The 24900-nt window shown below is 47.0% G+C and overlaps 2 protein-coding genes across 3 annotated transcripts; one reads left to right on the forward strand and one right to left on the reverse strand.

The window, feature by feature from the left end:
* Positions 1–533: 533 nt before the first annotated feature.
* Lrit1 (leucine rich repeat, Ig-like and transmembrane domains 1) lies at positions 534–8706 on the reverse strand. Its single transcript, XM_028883019.1, has 4 exons — positions 8495–8706; positions 6064–6530; positions 3930–4235; positions 534–2367 (listed from the first exon to the last, which is right to left on the reverse strand). Exons 1-4 carry the CDS (start codon positions 8614–8616, stop codon positions 1394–1396), a joined length of 1869 nt encoding a protein of 622 aa, XP_028738852.1. The 5' UTR covers positions 8617–8706; the 3' UTR covers positions 534–1393.
* A 3222-nt stretch (positions 8707–11928) lies between these two features.
* Positions 11929–24300, forward strand: Rgr (retinal G protein coupled receptor). 2 transcript variants are annotated; one of them, XM_028883022.2, is made up of 7 exons: positions 11929–12024; positions 13810–13966; positions 14873–14994; positions 18145–18298; positions 19848–19965; positions 22941–23054; positions 23528–24300. In XM_028883022.2, exons 1-7 carry the CDS (start codon positions 11946–11948, stop codon positions 23648–23650), a joined length of 867 nt encoding a protein of 288 aa, XP_028738855.2. In that variant the 5' UTR covers positions 11929–11945; the 3' UTR covers positions 23651–24300. The 2 variants fall into 2 exon arrangements, with proteins under 2 accessions (XP_028738855.2, XP_037064592.1); XM_037208697.1 differs by having other exon boundaries at positions 22941–23024.
* The last annotated feature ends 600 nt before the right edge of the window (positions 24301–24900 follow it).

Here is a 24900-nt window from a genome sequence, read left to right on the forward strand (position 1 = left end):
ACATCTAGTCAACATTCACATGATGTGAATTATCTTGTTTGGTACTAGTTAAATGATTTCCTTGGATCACATCTGACTCTGAAAGTCTACAGTTGTTACCAAAAGACTTGATACCCATCTTCTCTGTAGACAAGGGATAAATGGAGGTCTTCTGCTAGGAACATTCACTCATTCCTGTGCATAGACATCCGTACTGTCTCTGCCTTTGGCAGAGCTCAGCAGGAATTCTCTGAAGGAGTCTGCTGGGTGACCAAGAAAGCTCCTAGATCCTCTCCAAAACCAAGAAAATTTCAGAAATCATTGTAAGGGCTGCTCCATGGGAATGGGTTGGGTGTGAAACAAGATTGGTATGACAGTTCTCTCTGTTGTAGATGATTCTTGGCTCTCTCCAGGCATGCTGAGAACAAAAGAACAGTATTTTCGAGAATTCATTGCAGAAAAAAAAGATTATCTCCAGGCATCCTGAAGGTTAAATGTTAGAATTCAATAAGGGGGCACAATATGGATGAGGGGTGTGTGTGTGTGTGTGTGTGTGTGTGTGTGTGTGTGTGTGTGTGTTAAAAAAACATGGCTATGTATAGAAAGACTGTGTTTATGAGTTGACATAAATGCAACCATAAAGGAATGTAGAGAGAGAGTGGTAAGGACTTTCCAGAAGAACCAACTGCCCAACTGCTAGGTCCAAAGCTAGAGCTGCCACTCCCCAGTGGCAGTACGATAGTGGGCCATATTGTAAATTTGCTTCACAAATGTTTTGTCTCCCGTTATCATCTTCAGAGGACTGGTGTCTTTGCTTGCCTTGTTAAAGTTGCGTTTGGCCATGAGACTCTCTTTGGCAGATACAATACGGGCAGAAGCAGCAATGTACCAATCTCACACTAAGACATTGAGAGGTATTGCATGATTTTACCATTCCTCTTATGTCATCTGAGAGAAGTCTGCCCCAGGTAGCTAGCCACTGTTACACTCCACCTCTGGGCCCCGATGGGACGCACACAGCGGAGCCATGACAGTCAATCTACAGACACAGCGTGTGAAAGTAAGTATCTTAATGCTGCGTACCAGAGAGTTTGCTTTTATTTGTTATGTAGCAGAAACTGACTGATACAGGCAAAATACTTCACACCTGTTTCTTCTCCAGGAAAATAGAGAGAAAAATGAGTCCTGATGCTAATGGTTGTTATGAGAGCCCGGTGAGCTAACACCTATGCAGTGCTTTGGACACTTGCTAGCACACAGTACGTGCTTAATGCGCCGTGTCCGCTGCAGTTGATGTAAACGTACATGTGAGCAAGTACCCGGACCTTAAGGGTGGCTGAGCACACAATCAGGTGTGGAAGTGTGTGAGACTGAAGGGGGAGAGTGGCCAGACCCGTGTGAGTGGGGCTCAGGCTCAGCAGAAGTACTCATTGATACGCCTGCCACCCCTGACTCCCAAGACCTGGGAGTCCAGGCTGGAGCGTGCTGAGAGAAGCCTATCTGCCTCGCTGAGGCTGCTCCTGGACAGCTCTGAACCATCCTCGCTGTGGCCCAGTCTTTCCAAATTAACGTAGGCACCAGTCGCCTCTGCAGAGCCCCGTGTGCGGCACTTGTGGCAGCGTCTTCGGAGCGCCCCGCAGCAGACGAGCAGGGTGGGAGGCAGCGCGATGATGGCTGCCACGCTGATCACCACCATGTTGATGAGCCGCTGGGTGCCCTCTGCATCTACCACCTCGTCAGTAGAGAAGATGACACACTGCTCCTTCGTAGGCACTAGGCCCCGCACACAGACACATGCCACGTACTTGGTCTTTGGAGCAAGCCCCTCGATGGTGACACTAGTCTTCCCAGGCTCCACAATCACCCTTCGCATGTCGCTCTGCCCAAAGACGGCGTAAAGGACACTAAAGGCAGTTGTGTTCCCAGCCTGAGGGGCTTTCCACACCAGTGACACGCTGTGGTAAGTATCTCCTACCACCTTGAGAGACCTGACCATCTGGGCCTCCTGCGGCTCTGCTTGCTCTCTGGAGAGCTCTCCTGGGACATCCATCTGAAAGTGCTGGAGCTCCAGCTCCTCTTTTATGCTGGGCACTGAGGGCTTGGTGGCCATGGCTACAGGCTCAGGAATGTGGGGAACATGCCTGGCCACCAGCTTGTTGTTGTAAGCAGCAGCTTCGGCCCCCTCCCCTGTCCTTGCCCACAGGGCCCTTGGAACCCCGCTGTACTCTGTAGAAGTCTGGGGCTCGGTGACAATTAAGGAGATAAGTGTTTCAGAAGCTCCTAGAAAGTTCTTGGCCTGGCAGATGTAGTCTCCAGAGTCAAAGAGAGACACAACAGGCAGATCCAGCAAAGTCCAGCTTGAGCCATCGCTGGAGACTTCCTGGTGCACTAGGGAGAGAAGAGGCAGATATGAATGAACGAATGAACGAACGAACGAACGAACGGTCTTCACAGGCTTCCTTCTAAGGCCCAGGTCACACATAGTCCCTGGTCTACACACACTGTAGGGAATACCACTCATCCCGAGAAAATATGCACTCAAATCTCAAGTCCTTCAAGGTCTATCTCACTGGATTACTCAAGAACAAACTGCCAAAGAAGAACTAACTGCCTTCAAAGTCTGATATGCCCAGAACTTCCCCTTCAGCTTCCAGAGTGACGCAAAGGTGACCCTTCAGGGAAGCAGGCAGATGCACTGGGGGTAGGTAGGTAGGTTCAGGGGTGAGTGTGAGGCCGAGAGGACAATCTGGAAGTGCCATACCCCCTTGCACACCCCAACTGACACGTCTAACCAGCATCCTCACCTTTGTGTTCTTCCACAGTGGAGCCTTTCGTACTGCTCTGCAAACTAATCCAAAATCCCTATTCTAGAGCAATGGTTGTCAGCCTTGTTTAGGGAGGCGGCAGAAAACTGGGAGTGACGTGAGCTTTTCTGGTTGGGTGCTAAGAAATTATTTCTCCTCGACTTATTTTCTGCCTGTGTATGACTGTGGTTCTTGTCCCCGCTGCCACCGCAAGAGATGATCCATCTCTGCCACACAACTCAGCCAGAATAGACCCTTCATACACACTATGACTCCAGTGCTAGACTGACTTCTTCATATAGGAGCTGTGTGATGCGGGGCAAGCATTTGCCTCTCAGCATTTCCATTTATTTTCATGAATAAAGATAATCAAAACTGTTGCTTTTTACAGTTTTGTCTTGGTTTGGCTCAGGGTGGGGGTGGTTCTGATAAAGGTCCCATGTGGCCTGACTGACCCCTAACTCTCAATGTAGTTAAGATTGGCCTTGAACGTCTGATCTTCCTGCCTCCCAAATGCTAGGGCTATAGACTCAGATCATCATGCCCAACCTTGTCTGCTTTTTAAAGTTCAGTGACATTATGGACATAATTTACTTAATATAACATTAGACCCATAAGAATATCTCAACAGATGGCAATTCCATCATTTTTTACCCTTGATAATTCTGCATTAATATTTTAAAAAGAAAAACCTGCTAAAATGTTAAATGTATTGAGTATTTTTTCCTACAAATCAACTTTGTGCTGGGTGGGTCAATGCACACCTTTAAATCCAGGAGGCAGAGGCAGGCAGATCTTTGAGTTCAAGGCCAGCCTGATCTACAGAACATGTTCCAGGACAGCCAGGACTACACAGAAAAACCCTGACTCAAAAACAAAACAAAACAAAAATTAACTTTGTATTGCTCCCAACATGGGCCCTGAGTTTCTGATAATAAAGTGACTAATGAGAAATAAATGGGTTGCCAGCCATTGTCATAATCAATGTCCAGCATATGAGCAGATTCTAGCCAATTGCATTCAGACAGATCAGAGCCCAGGCTGGCTTATACCAGTCCCTGCTAATTCTGTCCACTCTCCGTTTGGGAAGCTGACCCACGTGTATCAATCCAGCACTCAACACAGAAGGCCTTGTTGCTCACTCACCTGTGCCATTGAGTGCTTGTCCATTGGCTCTCCTCCAGCTCATCTCAGGACCTGGGATCCCAGTTGCTCCACAACGTAGCAATACTGTGCTACCCAAAGGGGATATGATGCTGGTTACCCCTGGACGGAGCTCTGGGCTCTGACACTTTCTCAGCTCCAGCTGGCTAAAGGCCACTCCCGCCAGGCTTCGTGGGCTGGCACACCTCAGTCTAGGTTCAATGAAGACCAAGTTTGAAGTCCAGCCATCTAGGAGATGAACCAGGTCATAGAGTCGACAGTCACATACCCAGGGGTTGTCCTGAAGCCCTGCAGATGTGAGAAAGTAAGCAAGGGGTTAACCCCAGATCTCCAGGTCCATTAGCAAGTCCATGTCCCCTCTGGGAAGATGAGGGCGGTTTTTCTGCTCAAAGTCAACAGAACTGACCTCCAATCCCAGCTCCTCATCTTGCTAAATTGCTAAACTTGATTTTTCATTTTCTGTGACAGCATTGTTTTCCCTCACTGCTTCTCTCTTCATAAAGTGCTTCTAGTATCAAGAATTGGAAATCACTCAAAAATACTCACTGGGTCTGAGGAGTTGGACCAGTGAATCCAGCCCTTGCTGGATGAGTCTGAGGACCAGAGTTTGGTTTTCCTAATATGCATAAAAGGCAGGCAGGCATGGTGGAAGCCTGTGTTCCCCATCCTAGGAAGGTGGAGACAGCGACTCCCTAGGGCAAGCTGCAGTGAGGCCAGCTGAATCAGTGAGCTCTGGGTTAGTGGGAGACCCCGCCTCAATAAATAAAATTGAGAATGGCCATGGAAGACAACTGACATCAGCTTTAGGTTGGTACATTCATATGCGTGTGCACCTGCACACACACACACACACACGCACACACACACACACACACACACACACACACGTGCCATACACATGCAAGCAGATAGATATACACACATGCCACATACACAAAGTATGACAAAGACTAAAAACTGTACCAGCCTCCTTGGAAGCCATCAAACTGAATGTAAATATTTTAAGATGTGTACTGTATTATCTGGCAAGTTCACTTCTCAGCTTCTATCCTTCAGATGCATTGGCATACACATACTAAGAATCCATGGCTGAGAATAGTCTCTGGCACCAAAGGTGTTAATAAGACAGTGAGAACAATCTAAAGACCTTTGAAGTGAGGATGGCTGCTTTACTGTGGAAAATGAACCTGCTCATTTGCAGTTATCTAGAAAGAGTTCTGAGATACAATGTCGAATGAAAAAAATCGGTGGTGGTTAATATATACAATACGGTTTAAAAAAAATTAGCACCAGGGGCTGGAGGTGACTCTGTGGTTAAGTGCACTGGCTGCTCTTCCAGAGGATCTGGCACCCACATGTAGGCTCACACTCATCTGTAACTAGTGATACAGGGGATATAACACCCTCTTCTGGCATCCAAGGGCACAGACACACATGTATACAGACAATTACATTTAAAAAAATTGTAACATTTCACAGCTTCTCTCTCTCTCTCTCTCTCTCTCTCTCTCTCTCTCTCTCTCTCTGTGTGTGTGTGTGTGTGTATTTGTATGCACATGTAAACATATTGTAAAAGATAAGGATCTTGTAAGTAAACATGAAAATTGGAAGCTGCCCTTGGGAGAGGGATTAGGGTAGGAAAAGGGACAAAGGGATCATTAGCCTCTTTGCTTTGTTTTTAATGGCTTTTCCAGTTATGGCTGTACCTGTCAGCCCCAAGAGCAGACAGGTGCCCTGGGCAGCAAAGCCTTGCTTGTTTACTTGGTAAACCTCCGGTTTATTAGGAGCAAAGAGGGATAGAAGAGGCAGAGGGTCTGGTTGACATACTGTGCTGACTCATTCTATCCTGAGCTGTGAACCTGAGTTTAACCAGGCCACACACTGGTTGTGTGACTAGGGACCTCTTGAGTCTCAGTTTTCTTATTTTTAATACTGGAATATGAGCTGGCTCGGTTGGTCTAGAGCTACTAAACCTGAGATTAATGCCGACATCTTTCCATCTCCCCTCAGGTATAGGTGAGCATGATGTCAATCAGACACAGAGAGGCTTGAATAGTTGCCTAAAACCCCAAGATGCACCGGGATGATTCAGGATGAAGGAACCCATCTTGATTACCTAGAACTAGCCTGGCACGGTGACCTGAATGGAAGGGTCCGATCTTCAGGTGAGCCCAGGTGTCTAGCAGCTCCAGGGGAAGCCTCATCAGCTGGTTGCTGGAAAGGTCCAGGAAAGTAAGGTTCTCCAGGAAGTGTGCAGCCTCAGGTGGCAAGGTCGACAGGCGATTGGCCTGCAGGTCGAGCAGCTGCAGTTGTGGAGCATCCCTGAGCGCAGCCCAGGGGAAAGCAGCCAGGCGGTTCCCAGGCAGACGCAGCTCTCGCAGGCGGCGCAGGCCCCTAAGCATGAGGGCACTGAGCTCGCTGAGAGCATTGTAAGGCAGCCACAGCTGTTCCAGGCGGCTGAGAGGCCTGAAGGCCTCTCCAGGCACCCTACGGATGGCCGTCCGCTCCAGGCGCAGCTTGCAGGTGTCCGGTGGAATCGAAGCTGGGGGCAAGGTCAAGTCAGGGTCGCTGCACACCACTGTCCTGGTCACAGAAATGAGGGATATTTGAACAAACATCCTTTCCTTATGAGCCCCCAGATCTGCTTGTTAACATAGACATCAACATTGCATCATAGTCACAGTGCCTGCCCACTGCTGTTGATAATCTAGCCGAGAAAGAGATACCCTAACACATACATAGAAACACCCTAATGCATAGTGCATAGACATACAGTGCCGATGTGTATGGGTAGGATGTTAATAAGGAAGGGTTGGATCCAGATAAAGGAAGGGAATTGATAGGGAAATTGTTCCTAAACTGGGGAAGAAATGGTCAAGGGAAGACTTAAAGGGTAGGAAGAGCCTAACATGAACCACCTTAAAAAACTGTGCACCAAGAGAAAGGGGAAACATTTGTTTAGGTGCCCATATTGCCCCAGCCAAGCCACTTCTGGACACACACGGCTCCAACTCTTATTCCCAGAGACATACATACTGTGTTCAGGATTTGAACATGAAGCAGGAAGGGTGCTAGGATGCTACTCTACAAGGTTAGAACTGGGTCTGAGGAAGGTATTTAACACACAAAAGGTGCCTTGATATCAGTCTATGCCTGTGGTGGCTAGAGACTTGGGCTTCCCTGCAGCCTTTCATGGCCTCACTGACCTTGTAGGACACTCTATGTAGAAGGCTGAATCTCCTGCTCCCCATACACGGCAGAATTCCCAGTGCCTAAAAATTAGATCCATGGATTCTGATACTGGTTCCATCACCAATGGCATGTGACTTTGAGGCATTTGCTCTCTTTGGATGATGTCACCTTTGTGACCAGGGTGACAAAAAGCACCCTCACCACCCTGTCCCGAGTCATCAGCCATTTTCCAGGCTGATTAAGTATCATTAAGCATCAGCCTGTCTCACTTAGTGAAAGGAAATTTACTCTCCTTATTAATGAAATCATCAAACACGTCAACAATGGAATGCTTTCTTTTCTCCAGAACATACATGTCATCTTTTCTGGAGGTTCCTCTCCATTCCCAGCCTCCATCATCCCCGATCAATTCAACATTGCCAGCATCATGTGAAAAAGGTAGTTCCAATAAGTTCATTTCCACCATCAGAAACCATCAGTGTTTCTCCAGTATTCATGTGAGACAAAGAAGAAAGGATGATGGATTCTACAAGGTTGGAAAGCAGGTAGGAAAAGCCCTGAGTGAGGGACTGAAATCCTTGAGACATCAGAAAATAAGTTCCCTCCGGAATAAGCCAAGAACGTTGAGAAAAGATGGCGACTTAAAGCTGGCTGACAAAAGGAAGAAATCGAGCTCCATGAGAAAAGCCAGGGTCCACCAATCACAGCGGCTTTGACTTCAAAGATCCATGAAGAGGAGAAGAAAGTGTGGCAGAAATCAAGAAGTGGGCTGGGGATGGCAGGAGCTTCCTGCAAGGCAGTGGGCACTGCTGGTCTTATAGACATCCAAGTAGGGGGGAAGTACATCAGGAGGCATGTGTCCCACCATGGGTTACAAGACAAAAGCACCTGAATGTGACTGGGTATCTTGTGGAGGTCAGGCATGAGAATGAGGGATACCTAGAAAGAAGGAGTTGGGGGACACCGAGAAGAAGATAAAAATGGAAGGAAGCAAACAGAGGGGAAGAATAAGATAAGGAAGAAACTTCTACATGTTTAAAGAGGGTTTCTCCCTACCAGAAACATGAAGGAAGGCTCAGGAAGAATTTCCAGAACCTGGCCCATGCAGGGCCCACACACTTCTGGGCAGAGTAAACCCCCTACTTACTGAAGATGACACAGCACTGACTGTTTTCACAAGACCTTGGGTTTCAAGGGTCCCCCAAACCAGCGTGTCTATGTGTATCAGATGGCCTCAGGTGGGAGCAGGTGTTTTGTAAGTGGACAGTTGCCGGGCATCCAACCCCTCCCCACTCTGCCGAGCTGGTGAACCTATGAAGGCCTGATGACCCATCCCACACCTGTTGGTGTCTTACCTGGCCTTGCTGCCATCACTCAGGATGTGCAGGCTGCAGCTGCACTGAGAGGGGCAGAAGCTCCAGGCCTGGTGAGGTCCCCCAAGGGCAAGGAGCCAGAGCATGCCCACAGCCACCCACATGGCTTCTGGCTCCTCTTGGGCCCAGGCAGGGGGCCTGTCCCGGGAGTGCTCCGTCCTGCTTGTCCAGTAGGTCCAGCAGCTACCCACTTGCTCATCACTCTCCAACCCCCACCCCAAGGCCATGGGATAAACACAGGCTGGGGATTAGGGAGGGAGCCCCAGCCCCAGCACTCAGCAGCTTATTGCTTCCTGAATCACCCAGTCTTGAGGGGAGGGAGAGAATCCCTCTATAGAAACAACCTCAGGCCACAAGAAGCTAGGGTACAGCAAGATAAAGCAGATGGGCAGCTGCCCAGGGGCAAGCGACTAGCGACTAGCTGAATGGGCTGTCTATTTGCAAACAACTCTATTTCAACCAGGCCATGGGTAACATCTGTCTCCTTGAGGTGCTAGGATCAAGGAAAAAAATTAAAACAGACTGTGGTCTCTAAGAAGGGCCTTTGAAAATTGTCTCCTATGATAGTCTCTAGAAAAAAGGAGTGACATGAAGCAAGGCTTTCTGAAGACCACGCAAACATTAGAAAGAGTCTGTGCTTCAGGGCACAACACCTATATTCAGACCTCGGATCATCAGTTACAAAAGAAAATAAAGCTTTTCCACCTGGAGTGCTGATGAAAAGTAGCCCAGGCTTGCCCATCCTTGACTGTCCAGGGGACAGAACCTTCCCACAAACTGTAAATTCCTGGAACTTGCAGGCACTTGCTCACAGAGGAGATTCTGACATTGCAGGGAGACATTAGAGATGTCTACATATGCTCAAGAACATGGGCAAACATCTGTCTTTCTTTAATGCCCCATGGACACCCAGTCTCAGAACCCAAAGCTGTCAGTGGGCTACCTTTTGAGGCATTACCACCTATGCTGACGGCAAGGGTGTCACTGCAGGAGGAGAGAGGTCAGTCCTCTTCAAGGGTCATGCAGGAAGGTTCCTAGAGCTGGCTCTCACAGAGGTTTTTGGAGACTTTGTTTTCTCTTCTCTAACTCCATCCTGGAAAATCTTCTCAAGATGCCAGAGAGGAGTAAATATTAGACTTCCTGGTAAGTCACCCATTCACTGGCTTTGCTTTCTGTCTCAGAACACTTGGTCCTCTGGCTTTTCCAGCAGGGTCCACAGTCTGGAATGCTCAAGAGCCTAGTCAAGCCTAGGCTGATGAGGTTGGCCAAAGAAGATGCTGAGGAGTGTGCTGGATAGTTTTATGTCAACTTGACACAAGCTGAAGTCATCTGTGAGGAGAGAACCTCAATTAAGAAAATGCCTCCATAAAATCTGGCTGTACTGTGTATTGTGTACTGTGTACTTGTAGGACATTTTCTTAATTAGTGATTGATTAAGCAAGGATGGCTCTGTCCATTATGGGTGGGGCCATTTCTAGGCTGGTGGTCTTGGGTTCTAAGAAAGCAGGTTGAGCAAGTTGTGGGAAGGAAACCAGTAAGCAGCTCCCCTCCATGTCCTCTATGTCAGCTCCTCCCTCCAAGTTCCTGCCCTGTTTGAGTTCCTGTCCTGACTTTCTTCAATGATGAATAGTACTGTTGAAGTGTAAGCCTAATTAAACTCTTTCCTCTCCAAGTTGCTTTGGTCATGGTGTTTTGTTGTAGCAACAGTAACCCTAAGACAGAACCCAGTGCATACACATACAGTGTCTAGCTCCATGCCAAGCCTGTCTAGACAGTATCAACTCCTGAAAAATGATGCTTCTCATATCTTCTCTTCACATCCAGCCAGTAGCATTTTCTCAGTGCTAGGACAGTACCTGTCACCCTCCTCCTGTAATCAAAGACTTCTCTACCTGCTGCCACACCCAGGCTGCCTTTTCCTCTTGTTTGGAGTAAATGCTTTCACTCCGACTTTATCAAGTTGACTCTGTATTTTACTCCTGATCTTGTCCCTTCTCTCCTTTGCTGGTGTCTTTGGTGATCTTGTGGGCATGGGAAGACAGTCGCAGGTGTTAACCAGCAAGTTAGAAATCAGAAAAAGAGTAGGGAAGGCCCTGGAGGATGAAGCTGGGATTTCAGGCTCCAAGAGTCATTAAATTCAGACTTAAGTAGGTATTGACAGGAGGGGAGGTTTATGACCTGGGTGTTACCAGAATAGAATTCTAGAGGGGATCAGAGGTCTACCTCTTCTAGAGGGGATCAGAGGTTGCTAATGGGAAATGCCAGGGCCTGCACGATGGAAGGCAAGAGTGATTGCTTTCCACCCCCACACTCATTACACGACCCTGGGCTGATTCCTAACTAACTTATCTCCATTTTCCTCATTTAAAATGGAGGGGAACTGGCAGTTTATTCATGGAGTTATTTTTAGGAGTCTTTTGATAATCATCCATTAGTGTAGTCCCTAACTTTAACAGACGTGAGCTATTTTGCTAATAGTCCTTTGGGACTTGGTTTCTCCATCTGAAATTAGTTGTGGCATAGTTTACTGTTTTCTGAAGTGGATTTCACTGTGAACCAGTATACAATTTGTACTAAGACCTTGTGTATAGAAGCCAAAGTACTTAGTGAGTACTGAGGCACTTTGAAAGAATGCAAACCATCCTTCATACTGATATATTTTATGCATGCATAGCTCAAAGTCTGTATGGGAAATAGGAAGTAAAGCCTCAGAGTCCAAATCCACAATGGATTCAACCATTCCCTAGCACTTAGCTGGGAAAGGACATGGTGCACAAATGCCCAAGTTGAAAAGATAATGACCCAGTGGCTGCAGTGCAGAACATAGAGCCAGTAATGGCAGATTTGTAACCAGAAGCTCAACATCTGGTCCCTGTCTATATTTGTTTTATGACAGCACATGACTTCAAATGCCTTCCACTTCCCCCTGCACATGCCTCTGGTTCCATGAGTAGGCACGCACACACGCATGCACGCACACACATGCACACACACACACACACACACACACACACACACACACAGCTTGTTGGCAACTGTGCACATAGAAGGGCTGGCTACTCTCCAATTCTCAGGGACAGCTGCAGCTCAAATCCTTTCTTTTACTTCCCTCCCTGGGTTATGCAACGCTTTCCCAATTCAGCTTTCAGTCACACACCATTTGGATCCTAGACCTTAATCCTGCCTAGTGGGCTGAAATGAACAAGGCAGGGCTTGCTCCAGCTTCACAAAGGCTGCACTGTCCTTCTACTGAATGGATTCCTTCTGTGTGAGCCAAGAGGGAGACTTAGAAGGGTGAGAAAAACTGAAGGTGTTCTAAGGCTACCATAATAATCCCCATGTGCCAGCAGGTGGGGTGGCCCTTTAAAAAGGAGGAGCCTGGCTTCAGAGCGCCAGGAAAGAGCTGGGCGGCTAACAAGAAGGGAGTCCAAGGATGGCAGCGCCCAGAGCCCTGCCTGCCGGCTTTGGGGAACTCGAGGTGCTGGCTGTGGGAACAGTGCTGCTGATGGAAGGTGAGCCAAGCAAGACCTTGGGCGGAGCGAGGGCCCAGTGGTTCCCAGAACCCAGGCCACAGCTGTGGAGTGGGCATATCATCTTGGCTGCCTCTCCTCTGTGTCTGGATCCAGGGCTTATTCTCTTCACAGGCCCCTCAGGATGTAGCATGTTGCATAGGAGCCAGGGGGAAAAGCCAGGCAGAGTCAAAGAGAGAGACACTTGGCAGAAGATACCTGCTCAGGAGGTAACTGGGCCAGGCCTAGACTTTTCATATCCCCCAAGCCAAGAGAAAATTTAATTCACTCCTCAGAAACTTTGCTAAGATTCTCATATAAGACCAGGCCCTCAGATGTCTCCAGAGACAGACAGCTCAGGCACCTGCTCTCTGTGGGATGATACCAAGTCATTTCAGCTTTCTGACCCTCAAAGTCTAATCATTATAATGTGTGTCTGCAGAGGCTAAGTTGAACCATTAGTATAAAGTCATGGTCTAAATAGACATCTAGGGAACTTAAGTTCATTTTCCCCCTGCCACCTCTGCCTTAGTCTGCCACTACGTCCACCAGGTCTAGTCCTACAACCAAAGGCTTTTCTCCAACAGCATCTACTTAGGCCCAAGAGACACCTGCCTCAAGCTAGAATCTCTAAGATCCCCAGTGAGCACAGGAATAGAGTCCTTCCTGAAGCCAGGCTAATGGGGTACAGTCATTCAAACCAGACCCAGAAGAGGAATCTGTACATTCCTTTACATGCTGAGGACTGACAATGGGGAGGGGGTGCCAGCCACTAGGACTGTCCTGAAGATACTGGACACCACTGAGCAGGCCCCACCTCCTGGGAACTTAGCCTGCTCTCTGGTCCTCTAATATGCTGGGAAATTTTACTTTACATCTTTACATATGCTTCTCTCTCTGGAATCCTTTTCCATGCACTGACCTCCACAATTTTAAAGGAAAAGCTTTCCCTCTCCATCATCTCCACCCCCTTTCTAGTGAGAGCAAGTTATAACTAAGGATGTAACCCAGGGCCTTCTACAAGCTAGGTAAGATCTCTACCACTGTGTTATATCCCTAGTCCGTTTTTTACTTTTTAGTTTTGAGGTAGGGTTATATAGGCTGACATTAGACTTGTGATTCTCCTGCCTCGGCTTCTTAAGTATCTTGCCCAGCTCTCTTGCTCTTTTGAAACAAGAAGCCAAGGGTAAGAAAGTTCAAGGAACAGCAAGAGCGTGACCAAGCTGAAATCGAAGGTCAGGCCTCTGCTGCTAGAGACCCTTCCTGCAGCTTGCTGCCTGGAGTCCTGGTCACTCTGTGATCTAAGCTGGATCCTCTTCTCTAGGTCCCTCCCTGACATTGCCCCCCAGCCCTTGAAGAAGGCGTTTTGAAATCGGAAAGACTTGAGACTGTCCCTAGCTCTGCCCCTTCCCATGTGCACTTACAGTGCACGCTCGCTATCTGGCGTCTCTGAGCCATGGAGAGAAGATTGAAGGAAAGGACACATGCAGCGGGCTCTCCAGGGTGCCTGGCCCCGCCCACTCGTCCAGCATGAGCCACGCTGGGCTGTGCGGTCTTCTCATACATCTTCCTGTTAGATTGTCAGTAGGCAGTGAACAGGGAGAACCTCAGATTTTAGTGCCTGGGGTCATCCCACCAGAGTAGCATTTGAAAAGCTGTGCTGAGGGGTTGCTGAGGTGGAATGTGTGAGGTTACTGAAACTCCATCAGCCCCAGACCCTGCTTCTGATACCCACATGGGCCTCACCTCGATAGCAGCCTCGATACCAGCCCTCATCCTTCCTTTCAGCGCTCTCTGGCCTCAGCCTCAATGGCCTGACCATCTTCTCTTTCTGCAAGACTCCAGATCTGCGGACTCCCAGCAACCTGCTGGTACTGAGCCTGGCCCTGGCCGACAGTGGGATCAGCCTGAATGCCCTTGTTGCAGCTGTATCCAGCCTCCTCCGGTACCAGCCCCTTCCCCTTCCACAGGCTCTGGGGGCTTGCTTGGAACATCACGGGCAAGCAGACCAGAGTCTTTCTTTCTACCTATAGAAAACTGTCACAAGGTCAGAGGTTAGGCAGGCTGAATCAAGTTAAACTCAAATTCCTGATTATTTATGAAGATATAGCCAATGTCTAGAATGCAGGGGTTGCTCAGACCTGACCAAAGAGACAGTGGGCTGGAGGGATTCAGAACCTGAGCCCTGTATTCATGTAGTCTCGTCTTGAGTCCTTGCTCCATCATTTCCACTCCTGGGATACTTCTGTCAATTACATATTACAACCTAATTCATGTTTTGTTGGATGTACTGGTTTAATTATTTACAAATAACTTGAACTAATATTTTCTGGTAGGCCCTAAAGAAGTGTTTGGTAAAGCAAACATGATTTAGACCACACTTTAATACCTTATGTGCAAACCAGGGTCTTGGCATGTGGCCTGCAAAGATGTCTTTGGAGCCTGATTCAAAAAGAATTCCTCCTCTTTGAAGGAGGATGAATAAGAGCTTCTTCCTCTGCTTTGCCATGGGAATGAGAGTCTAGAGATTTGGGGGTTTACCTCTGACTTTGTCTTCATCTGTTGTGGCACCTTGGATAAGTAATTTTTTTTTCTCTTGGCCTCCGTTTACCCACCTGTGATGGAGACATATGGTCTCCATCTGAATGCAGAAAGACCCTTTGGCCCATGGTGGTTCATTGGCCCACTGACCTAAACCCCAAGGCCCCAGTTGCATCATGGGAAGACACTGATAATAAGGTCCTCCTTGCAGGAGCAGGGATAACATCCAGGGATTCTCCAGGTTCCCCCCGGGCAGGTGTGGGGTGGGAAGGCTGGAGGGAAGGGTCACTCTGCTCATTGTTTCCTACAGACGCTGGCCATATGGTTCGGAGGGTTGCCAGGCTCATGGTTTCCAGGGGTTTGCAACGGCACTGGCCAGCATCTGTGGCAGCGCAGCTATCGCCTGGGGCCGCTACCACCACTACTGCACCCGTATGTGTCTGGGCCCCCTGACTGTAGGGTCACTGCAGAGTGTAGGAGGATAGAAGATAGGGTGGGGTGGTCAGTATTCATTTCAGCTCAGTGTTTTCCAAACAAGAGAGTGTGGGTGGGAAGGAGGTACATGCACACAACTTGTGGCCATTCATTTTCGAAAAAGAGTGAGAGGGAGGGTGGACAAGCCTGCTTTGAGACGCACGTTAGAAAGACTGAGGCTACCCTTGCTACAGCCTTGGTGACTCAAGGCTTTGAGCCTTAGTTTTCTTCTCTGCAAGACCTCGGAGATTCATTTTGAAAATCAGATAAGATCATGGACATAGAAAATGTCCTGGCAGTCAGATAAAATTGGAGGACAGAAGGAGGGTGAACATGTGTGTGTGTGTGTGTGTGTGTGTGTGTGTGTGTGTGTGTGTGTGTGTGTGTGTGTGTGTGCCCACCCTGCCATTTCATGGGTCCATGGCAGAGCCACACAAAGATGAATCCAGGTCTAGATTCCCCAAGGCTCACTGTGAGATTGTGTTATCAGTGTGCCACCTGCTCTGTGGTTGCCTGTCATTTTTTGTTTGTTTTATTTTGTTTTGAGGCAGGGTCTCTGGTAACTCTGACTGGCTTCCGACTCCCCATGAGTGCTGGGATTACAGCTGCAGGCTTCCATGCCTGGCTCACGCAATGCTAGAATCAACCTAGTGGCTCCTGCGTGCCAGATAAGCACTAATGAGATGTGTCCCTAACACTTGCTTGTTTTTTTTTTTTCCCAATAAGTGAGTTACTTTAAAAAATGTCAAACTTTTCTTTTAGTTTTATGTGTTTTGTTTTATTTCCTTAGTTTTGTTTTCTGACAGTCTCATGCAGCTCAGGCTGGTCTTGCTCTCCATATGAAGGCAGGGTGACTTGGAAATCCTGGTCCTCCAGTCTCCATTTCCCAACAACTAGGTATCACAAGTGTGATTACTATGCCCTGCCCACTTCTCTTTAGAACTTAGTTTAGGATCTGGTTAGATAGCTCAATTGGTTGGGTCCTTACTTAGAATCTACAGGCCTTGGATCTAGCAAAAAACGCTACAAATTCCTGGCATGGTGGTGCACGTCTATAATACTGACAATGGGGGGTAGAGGCAGGAGGATCAGGAGTTCAAGGTCATTTTCAGCTACTTAGTGAATTAAAGGCCAACCTGAGTTACACAAGTCATTGTCTAAAAACAAACAAAAAAAAACCCGTAATTTTTATTCTTCTTAATGTCTTTTCTAAATGATAACCAATATACGTTAAAACACAGAGCATTATCATTACCAGAGAGAGGCATATAAACATACTTTGAGGAACTGTGTTTAACTGACCTAGACAGAAAACCTTCAGTGTGTAGCCTAAGAAACAGAGGCATACAGAAGGTAAGCAAGTAGCCCTGTGTGCCCAGGAAATAGAGTTAGTTAGGGCTGGCATTGAGTATGGCCAGGATGTCTCCAGAGGTAGTTGTTCCCCTTCTCAACTGAGTCCAAGTCTTGTGTGGTGGATTTTCTCAGCATGAAGGCTCCTGTTGGGTCCATGACCACCACAGCCTAACCTTCAGGCATCAGGAGCCTCTCTCTCGGTGAAAAACTGCCTTGTTTTTTATTCTGAGTGATGATAGGTTAACCTCTCCTGTCAACATGACCCTGAGGCCGCCACTTTACTGCTTCCATACTGCCTGTTCCAAATATCCCCAGGATCATCACAACACACACACACACACACACACACACACACACACACACACAGGCATGTGTGCACACACGGTGGGGTGGAAGAGAGAGAGAGAGAGAGAGAGAGAGAGAGAGAGAGAGAGAGAGAGAGAGAGAGAGAGAGAGAGATCTGTAATTGACCTCCAGTCCCACCAGGCCTTCACATCAGATCCCTTCCTGCCTTGGAGAGTGCAGCAGAGCAGCATGAAGATAGGGACTAGAGAGGAGGAAGGCCAGGCTCATCTGCTCCATTCCTGGGTGACAGTGAACACTTTATCTTGGAAACCTTTTTCATGCAAAACGGCTTTTGCCACATGTGGGCCAAGCAGTGGGCCATGCTCGCTGTTGGAGTAGAGAGTGCCTTAGTGGGCCTGGGCCGCTATGACAAAACATCGAAGAGCAGATGGCTTCAACAATAGAACTTTATTTCTCTCAAGTCTGAGATCAGTGTGCCAGCACGTCCAGTCTTGCTTAATGCAGTTCCTGTATGCAGATGTTCACCAAACTACTTCTCCACAAGGTCATTGCTCTCATGTCTCTCCCTATACCAATATGAGAGTTGTGCACACGGTGCAGCCTAGAAAAATCCATACTAAAAGAGCACTAAACTCACCAGGGACTACCCCTTCATGACTAATGCCTTCCCAAAGTCCTGCCTTCAAATGCCGTCACACTGGAAATGGATAGCTTCAGCACCTAAATTTGAGGACACAACCTATTTTTAACAGGGAACATTCAAGCAAAGTCCATCTGAGGTGATGTCAAGAGAGGCTAGGTGCGGGGTGAGGGAGGTTATAGACCTGTTATTCTTTGCAGGTTCAAACCTATCTGGAGCCCTGTCTTCTGTCCTGGGATCAAAAGGGATTAACAAGTAATCCACAGACAGATGAGGATAGCTGGGACAGATGTGCTGAAGTCAGGTCGGTAATGAGGTTACAGAAGCTTGGGAGCAAGACCACAGCTGATCACACCACACCCTAAGAGACCATCAGGACAATGGCTTCTGCCAGTAGTACTGAGACAGGACCTAGGGCCCCGAGCTTTTGTAGAGCATTGTGGAGCAGACACCTTGCCTCTCAGCAAGTACTCTGCCTTTACCTGAACTACTGTGTATGTCTCTTCCTTAACCTTGGCTTTGGAAGACACATCTGTATTTTGTTTCCATTCTCTCCCTCCTCCTCTCTGTTCTCTGAAGATGATTTAGGATATTTGAAGAGACCATCACTACCCATGATCTCTTTTGTTCATCATAGTCCTCAAAGGCAGAGAGCTTCTTGCTCAATATGGAGAAAACTGAGGCTCAAAGATACCCATGCTATTACTATTGGACTAGGGATCTGGGGATGCTCAGAAGCTACAAAGCCTATTCTTTTCCATGTAGTCAACCTATCTCTTTACAACCTATCTTTCCTCTATCTCGTGCAGGTAGACAGTTGGCATGGAACACGGCCATCCCCCTGGTGATGTTTGTGTGGCTATCATCTGCCTTCTGGGCATCCCTGCCCCTGATGGGCTGGGGCCACTATGACTATGAGCCTTTGGGGACATGCTGTACATTGGACTATTCTAGACGTGACAGGTGAGATGAAAGTTGCAGTTTTGAGGCTCCCTTCCACAGGGATCTTGACTTTAAGCTTCTGTGAGAAGGATGTTCCAGATGAAAACCCAACTGGAACAATGTCAGTGTTTGGGAAAATCCAAAGGATGATTATACAGTGGGTTGTTGGTCTGTGAAATAACTATCACAGAGCCCTACTACTCTTTGGCCCTCTTCAGCACATGGAGTTGTCTTGGCTCAGAATGCATTGATTTTGGGAGGCACACATGCCCTTAGATCAACATATCCAAACCATGTAAGGGCTTTGCATTGGTAGGGATCTCCCAGCATGTAGATGTGTTCTCCATCTTCTCTCAGCACCTACTGCGGACCAATCCCTGACAAGATGGGGCTGAATGTATGCAGTCTCCACAACCATGGAATTTCCTTCTACTACCACACTATCTGGGTGGCTCCGGGGAGAAAGAGCTTAGAAAATCCATCAGGGATCAATTTGGGGACTAGTCACATGGCTTCTAGCACCATGCCTCCCATCTTTTCCACTTCTTGTTTCTGGCACAGTCACACTGCATTCACGTTTTACAGACAATGCAGACTCCTGAAGCATTTACCCCTGATAATAGGCTTCTCAGATGAAAGTGCATGGTCCCAATGTCCCGAAGAACATCACCCAACAAGGATTCCTCATACTTCCCATTAGTGAATGTATCTCTTGAGAAGCCCCCCCTTCATGAAGTCAGGATCTGCATCCTGGTGATTTTTACTTGTTTCTGGTCATCCTCCCATCTCCTCTTTGTGGTCCCTTTAATGACTCTGCCATTGTTAATTTTTTGAGACACGATCTCACATTAGCATAGACTGGCCTGAAATTCACTCTAGAGCCCAGGCTGGCAGTGAGCTTGTGGCAAGCCACCACACCCAGCCCCTTTTATTGACTTCTTTTTTTAAAGATGTATTTATTTATTATGTATACAGTATTCTGCTTGCATGTATGCCTGTTAAGTCAGAAGAGAGTACCAGATCTCATTATAGATGGTTGTATGCCACCATGTGGTTGCTGGGAATTGAACTCAGGACCTCTGGAATAGCAGCCAGTGCTCTTAACTTCTGAGCCATCTCTCCAGCCCCCTTTATTGATTTCTTAAAGAGATGGTATCCAGTCTCTGTCATCCATAGGTTATTTTCAAATCCTTAGGCAATGCAAGAGATTTCCTCAGATAGTCTTTCCTCTTGGCCCACCAATACCTCCAGGATTTAGTGAACATACTTCCTAAATTGAAGAATCCCATCTATACTCAGCTAACAAACAAGACAGCAAGGCTGAGCATTTGAGCTTGAAGAAATCCTTTCTTCTCAGCTCCTGGTTCCCAAAGGCAAACTTCAGGAAGACCTATGACTCCTGACTACTGAGGAGAGTTCAGCTGGGTACAGGAGCAGCTACTCTGAGTGCCTTTCTAAGATGGGATGACAACTCTCACTGTCCAGCACAGATTTCAGTGGACCTGGGCTGCTGGTATCCTTGGCTGCTGGCATCCTGTAGTTGACCTGTTTTTCTACCCTTTACCCATAGAAACATCATCAGTTTCCTCTTCATCATGGCCTTTTTCAACTTTGTTGTACCCCTCTTCATCACACTCACTTCATACCAGCTCATGGAACACAAATTCTCCAGGAGTGGTCATCTGCAGGTAAGAAGCCAGCTCCTGAAGCAGCAGGAGTCTCTTGATCCTCTCAGAGACTCTGGAAACACGCATGACACAGCAGAAGTCTGTGTTTTCTGTGTTTGCAAAAATACTGAGAAAAACCAGCTTGCACAGGGAATATGTTGTTAGGGCTAGAAAACACCCTCCCATTGCTCAGATTTCCAGAGCCTAAGCAGCAAAGGCCAGAACAAGACAGATTCACCCAGGCCTTGCAACCCTGAGATCCAGGCTCCTACATTACATCATGCATGCTGTTACACTCCAGTCTCCCTAGGGATTTGAGGCTTGGCACTAAATTGCAGAACTCTTCAAATGCTGCTTTTTAAATTGCTTTGAGATGTTTAATTTAATCACAGTCACAGGCTATTACCCACCACATAAAATCACACCTGCAAGCACATTTGTCCAAGAAAAATGATGCTTTGAAATAAGACCTCCTGGCCATTTCAGAATTTCTATATTAAAATTCCCTTGCCAGAGATTTTCATTTGACTCTGCTACCTACAAAAAATTAACAGATGAGTCACAACAAGCAACAAAGGTTGTTTTTAATGAAAGCAAATATTGATATTATAGACATTATATGTATTTTCACTTTATCTTTGTGAATCTTTTCTGATGAATGAAAGTTTTATTACTCCCATGTCACAAACTGGACTGAGGCACAGACTCACCAAATGCCACACATTTAGTAATAGCAGAGATGGATCAAAACCCAGACCTGGAACTCTTCAACAAATTTCAGCGCATAAAAATATTCTTTTTATTGAGACAATCTGCCACTTAAATTTATTACTATGAATTAGAAAACAACATTATAAGTTACTTTCATCTGTGAATCTAGCTAAAAGGTTAAGGGCTGCACTGGGACAATAATCTTGTATCTGCTGTGGAATAATGCTTTTGTATACTGGTTTAATAAAACACTGATTGGCCAGTAGCCAGGCAGGAAGTATAGGTGGGATAAGCAGACAAGGAGAATTCTGGGAAGAGGAGAGCTGAGTCAGGAGACACCAGTCCGCCGTCCAGGGAGCAGCATGTAATGGCACACAGGTAAAGCCATGGAACACATGGTGACATATAGATGAACAGAAATGGGCTGAGTTTAAGGGTAAGAGCTAATCAGTAGTCAGCCTGAGCTAATGGCCGAGCACTTTTAATTAATATAAGCCTGTGTGTATTTACTTGGGTCTGAGCGGCTGTGGACCAGGCGGGACACAGGAAAACTTCCAGCTACATGTATCCTATTTTGAAGGCTAGACCATCACCTCCTAGGTTCTCTTCCACATTGATCACCTCAACATTAGAAAAATATTTTTATTAATTCTTTGAGTATTTCATACAATGCAGTTTTATCATATTCAACCCCTACTCCTCCCCATAACTCCTTTCAGGTCCACCCCTACTTCTTGAATCCCCAGTTTCACGTCCTCTTTTTTAATAACTTAATTCACCAGCCCCAATGTGTGCTACCCATATATTCACACACACAGTACCATCTACTGGAGAATGGTAAGCTAACACAAGTCCACACCCTTCAAAGCCCTCAACTGCCCATAGCTTCTTAGAGGTGGAGCTCATGGACACTCCCACTCCATGAGCCTGAACTTTAACAATTTGTACCCCATCTTCCAGAATAATAGTTGTAGGTTCACCCCTGGGGCCTATGAGCTCCTCAACAATGGGTTCTTGGCTGGATTTACAGTACGATGCATGTTTTTCTTCCTGTACAATGGACCTTAAATCCTATCAGAAAGTGATTGGCTACCCTTGTAACTGTTGTGCCATTGTTACACCCATGGGTATATCTTACCATGCCAGTCATTATTGTAATTCACAAGGTTCACAGCTGGGTAAGACTGTTAATGACTTTTGTCCCCACCTGCCTGCATAGCACCTTCCAGTACTATGAAAATTAGTCATCATGGAGCAGTGTCATAGCATCAGCAGTGATATCCCTGTGTGCTATGACCAACATGTATGGCATCTTCACCAATGGAGTACTGCTATCAAGTTCTTGTGGGCAGCTAAGAACAATGACAATAGCCTGTATTGTTTGGGGGAATCTCCAGGACACCTGTGACCAACTCAAGGGGATATCTCACAACTGGAACTGGGCTTTTCATTTGGCAAGCTATGGCCTCTGGAAGGAGCATAGCCCTATGTTGATTAAAGTCTCTTATCTGAATGAAGTTTAAAAACAGTAGATTTCCATTTGGCTTGTTAGCTACCACCCCCCCCCCCCAGCTATACTCACAAACCTCTCCCCACTTTTCTCCCTCCCCACATTTCTCCCCTTTTATTCATATCATCGATGCACTATTATACCCTCTCCCTTAGATCTTCCTCTTCACCTCATCAATGTCCCTTTCCAGTTTACTATATTCTACAGGTACTCCAAATTCAACACACAAATATAAAGATTTGATGCTAAGGTCCACATATGAGTGGAAAACATGTGTGATGCTTGTCTTTCTAGGTCTGGGTCTCACAGTATGTTTTTCAGTTCTACTCCCTGGTTATACTGATATTGTGAAAATTTTTGAGCCCAGACACAATGATCTCATGAAGTGACTGAGGCTACTACTGATAGTGAGTTCATTCTAGGCCCAAGGAGAGCTCAGCCCTGGGTACCCTATGTACATTGTCAGAGAGTCAAAGATTCCTCCTAAAGAACAAAGACCTGGAAGGAAGCTGATTATCCACCCTACCCCAGGCACAACCTACAGGCAATTCAGCTGTGTCTTACCATTTTATAGACAAGGCAACTGAGGTCAGGTAAGTTTAAATAACAGGCTTAAGGCAACATACCCTTTCAAAAAGCAAATAGCTCACATGGTGCCAAGATTTTCTGCTGGTTCCACCCCTTCCTAGAGCCCAGTCTGTGCTAGCACCCCTGCCTCTGCATGGCTATGGGCACCTGGAGTGAATGGATGCTTCTTCTGATGTTTTCTTCCTAGGTGAACACCACTCTGCCCGGCAGGATGCTGCTGCTCGGCTGGGGCCCCTATGCCCTCCTGTACCTATATGCAGCCATTGCAGATGTGAGCTTCATCTCTCCCAAACTACAGATGGTACAGACCCTTCCAAAGCCCAAAGAACTCTCTACACTACAACTTCACATCTATCTGTCTTGCTGTATCATGCCTTCTGGCTTTTTACTAACTCACTCACTTGTTCTCTCTTTTTTTCTCCTCCCTCTTTCTTCCTTTAAATATTCACAAAGTGCAGAAAATGTTTGTATTCTACATCCCTCCACCCCTTGGACCATACTGAGATGATAGGGACAGCTAGTCCTATAGTGAGCATGTGCTCTAGGGCTAGGGACTGTGATTGACATCCAGGTTGGGAACAGGTGTGTTGGCCTTTGGTAGGATGTGGGAGGGGGTTCTGAGACTTTCTATGAACCATAGACATCCACCAGAAAAGGCTCAGAGGCTGAAGAATCAAGCTGAGGACAAGTTGTAAGGGGGATGAGTTATGAAGTGGGACTGGGAGAGAAGTAGAGGCTTCAAAGCATCTTTCATGGGCTTTTCCAACACAACAGGTACCCGCCCTCATTGCCAAAACCATGCCCACAATCAACGCCATCAACTATGCCTTGCACAGCGAGATGGTCTATAGAGGAATCTGGCAGTGCCTATCTCCACAGAAGAGCAAGCAGAACTGAACCCAGTGAGATTCTTCAAGGGGCTGATCACAATCAAGCCTACCTCTGCAAGTCTGGACTGAGCCCCTGGCCAGGAAGATGCCCTAGCATACTTCCCAACAGTCCCAGGTCCAACATTAGGCTGGACCCAGATACAGGGTTCTATGGAAGGAGTACTGGTCACAGCCCTCTACACATAGACTAAGAGGCCCTGGAAAAGTAACTCCCTCCAACCTCTGTTATCGGAACCCCAGAGTAAAGATGCCATTATGAATCAACGAGGATGCTGTAAGGTTGAACAAGCTAACATATGCTCACCAAGCACATAAAATTTTTACTGAAATGAGCTACTGATTTGGATCTTGGCTATGTGCTATATGAACCAAGTCTTACAATAAAAGGAGACAAAGCCCTGGGAATGGTTTTTGGGAACTCATCTGAGTTTGCCAATTTTCAAATAGCACTTACTAAGTTGTAATGGCATCAATGACTTATTCTGCCCCTTGTTCCATGTTCCCTATGGTGAGATAAGATGACAGTAATGATGAGTTGACCATACAGATTGAAGCAGAACATGCAGGTTATGCACTCCCTGAGTCAGCCTCCAGCACCAGCATTCAAAATGAGCCCTTGGTTATACGAGATTTGGATTAAAGATGGCTTTCAAATGGTTTGGAACTCATTGCCAATATTTAAAAAATTAAAGCAATTATTTAACCATCCAGATGTCAGGAGATGTGGACCCACAGCTCTGTCTTCCTCTCCACAGTGACAGTTTGCAGAGCTCAGTGTGACTCTGCCCTTTGCCCAGAACACATATGGTCCTGTTCCAGCTCCTATGTTCCCTGCAGAGCTCAGGTGCCTCTGGGTTTGTGACACTGATGAAGGGGCCCCCAGTCCCCTTTAGATGTACACCTATACCTTCCATAGAGTCAGCGATTCAGGATCAAGATATAATAGGTGCATAGTCCTGTGTGAGACCTGCTGTCCTAGAGGAAAGTAAAGCAGATTGACATGGTGATGGAGGCCATACTGGAAGTCTAATGGCGCAGGCACTGTGAGAGACAGAAAGCACATCCTATGAATCCAAGAACCTGAATAGGCCAGTTTCTGGTCATGAGAATAACTTGTAGACTTGGGTCTGCCTCCTGGTTCTCCAGATGCAGAAAATTAGGTCACATATACACAACCCAGAAGAAGCTTGCAGAAAACAGAGTCCCTTAGCTGGGCATGGTGGTGCAAGCCTTTAATTCCAACACTTAAGAGGCAGA

Source organism: Peromyscus leucopus, chromosome 9 (assembly GCF_004664715.2).
Source record: "Peromyscus leucopus breed LL Stock chromosome 9, UCI_PerLeu_2.1, whole genome shotgun sequence".
NCBI lineage: Eukaryota > Metazoa > Chordata > Mammalia > Rodentia > Cricetidae > Peromyscus > Peromyscus leucopus.

Excerpts from the sequence above, each read along its gene's own strand:
- Lrit1 (XM_028883019.1), bottom strand. The coding sequence starts at position 8,616 with ATGTGGGTGGCTGTGGGCATGCTCTGGCTCCTTGCCCTTGGGGGACCT. Across the intron at positions 6,531-8,494 it reads AGTGATGGCAGCAAGGCCAG|GACAGTGGTGTGCAGCGACC; the intron begins GTAAGACACCAA and ends TTCTGTGACCAG. Across the intron at positions 2,368-3,929 it reads ACAAGCACTCAATGGCACAG|TGCACCAGGAAGTCTCCAGC; the intron begins GTGAGTGAGCAA and ends TTCTCTCCCTAG.
- Rgr (XM_028883022.2), top strand. The coding sequence starts at position 11,946 with ATGGCAGCGCCCAGAGCCCTGCCTGCCGGCTTTGGGGAACTCGAGGTG. Across the intron at positions 14,995-18,144 it reads CTACCACCACTACTGCACCC|GTAGACAGTTGGCATGGAAC; the intron begins GTATGTGTCTGG and ends TATCTCGTGCAG. Across the intron at positions 23,055-23,527 it reads TCTCTCCCAAACTACAGATG|GTACCCGCCCTCATTGCCAA; the intron begins GTACAGACCCTT and ends CCAACACAACAG.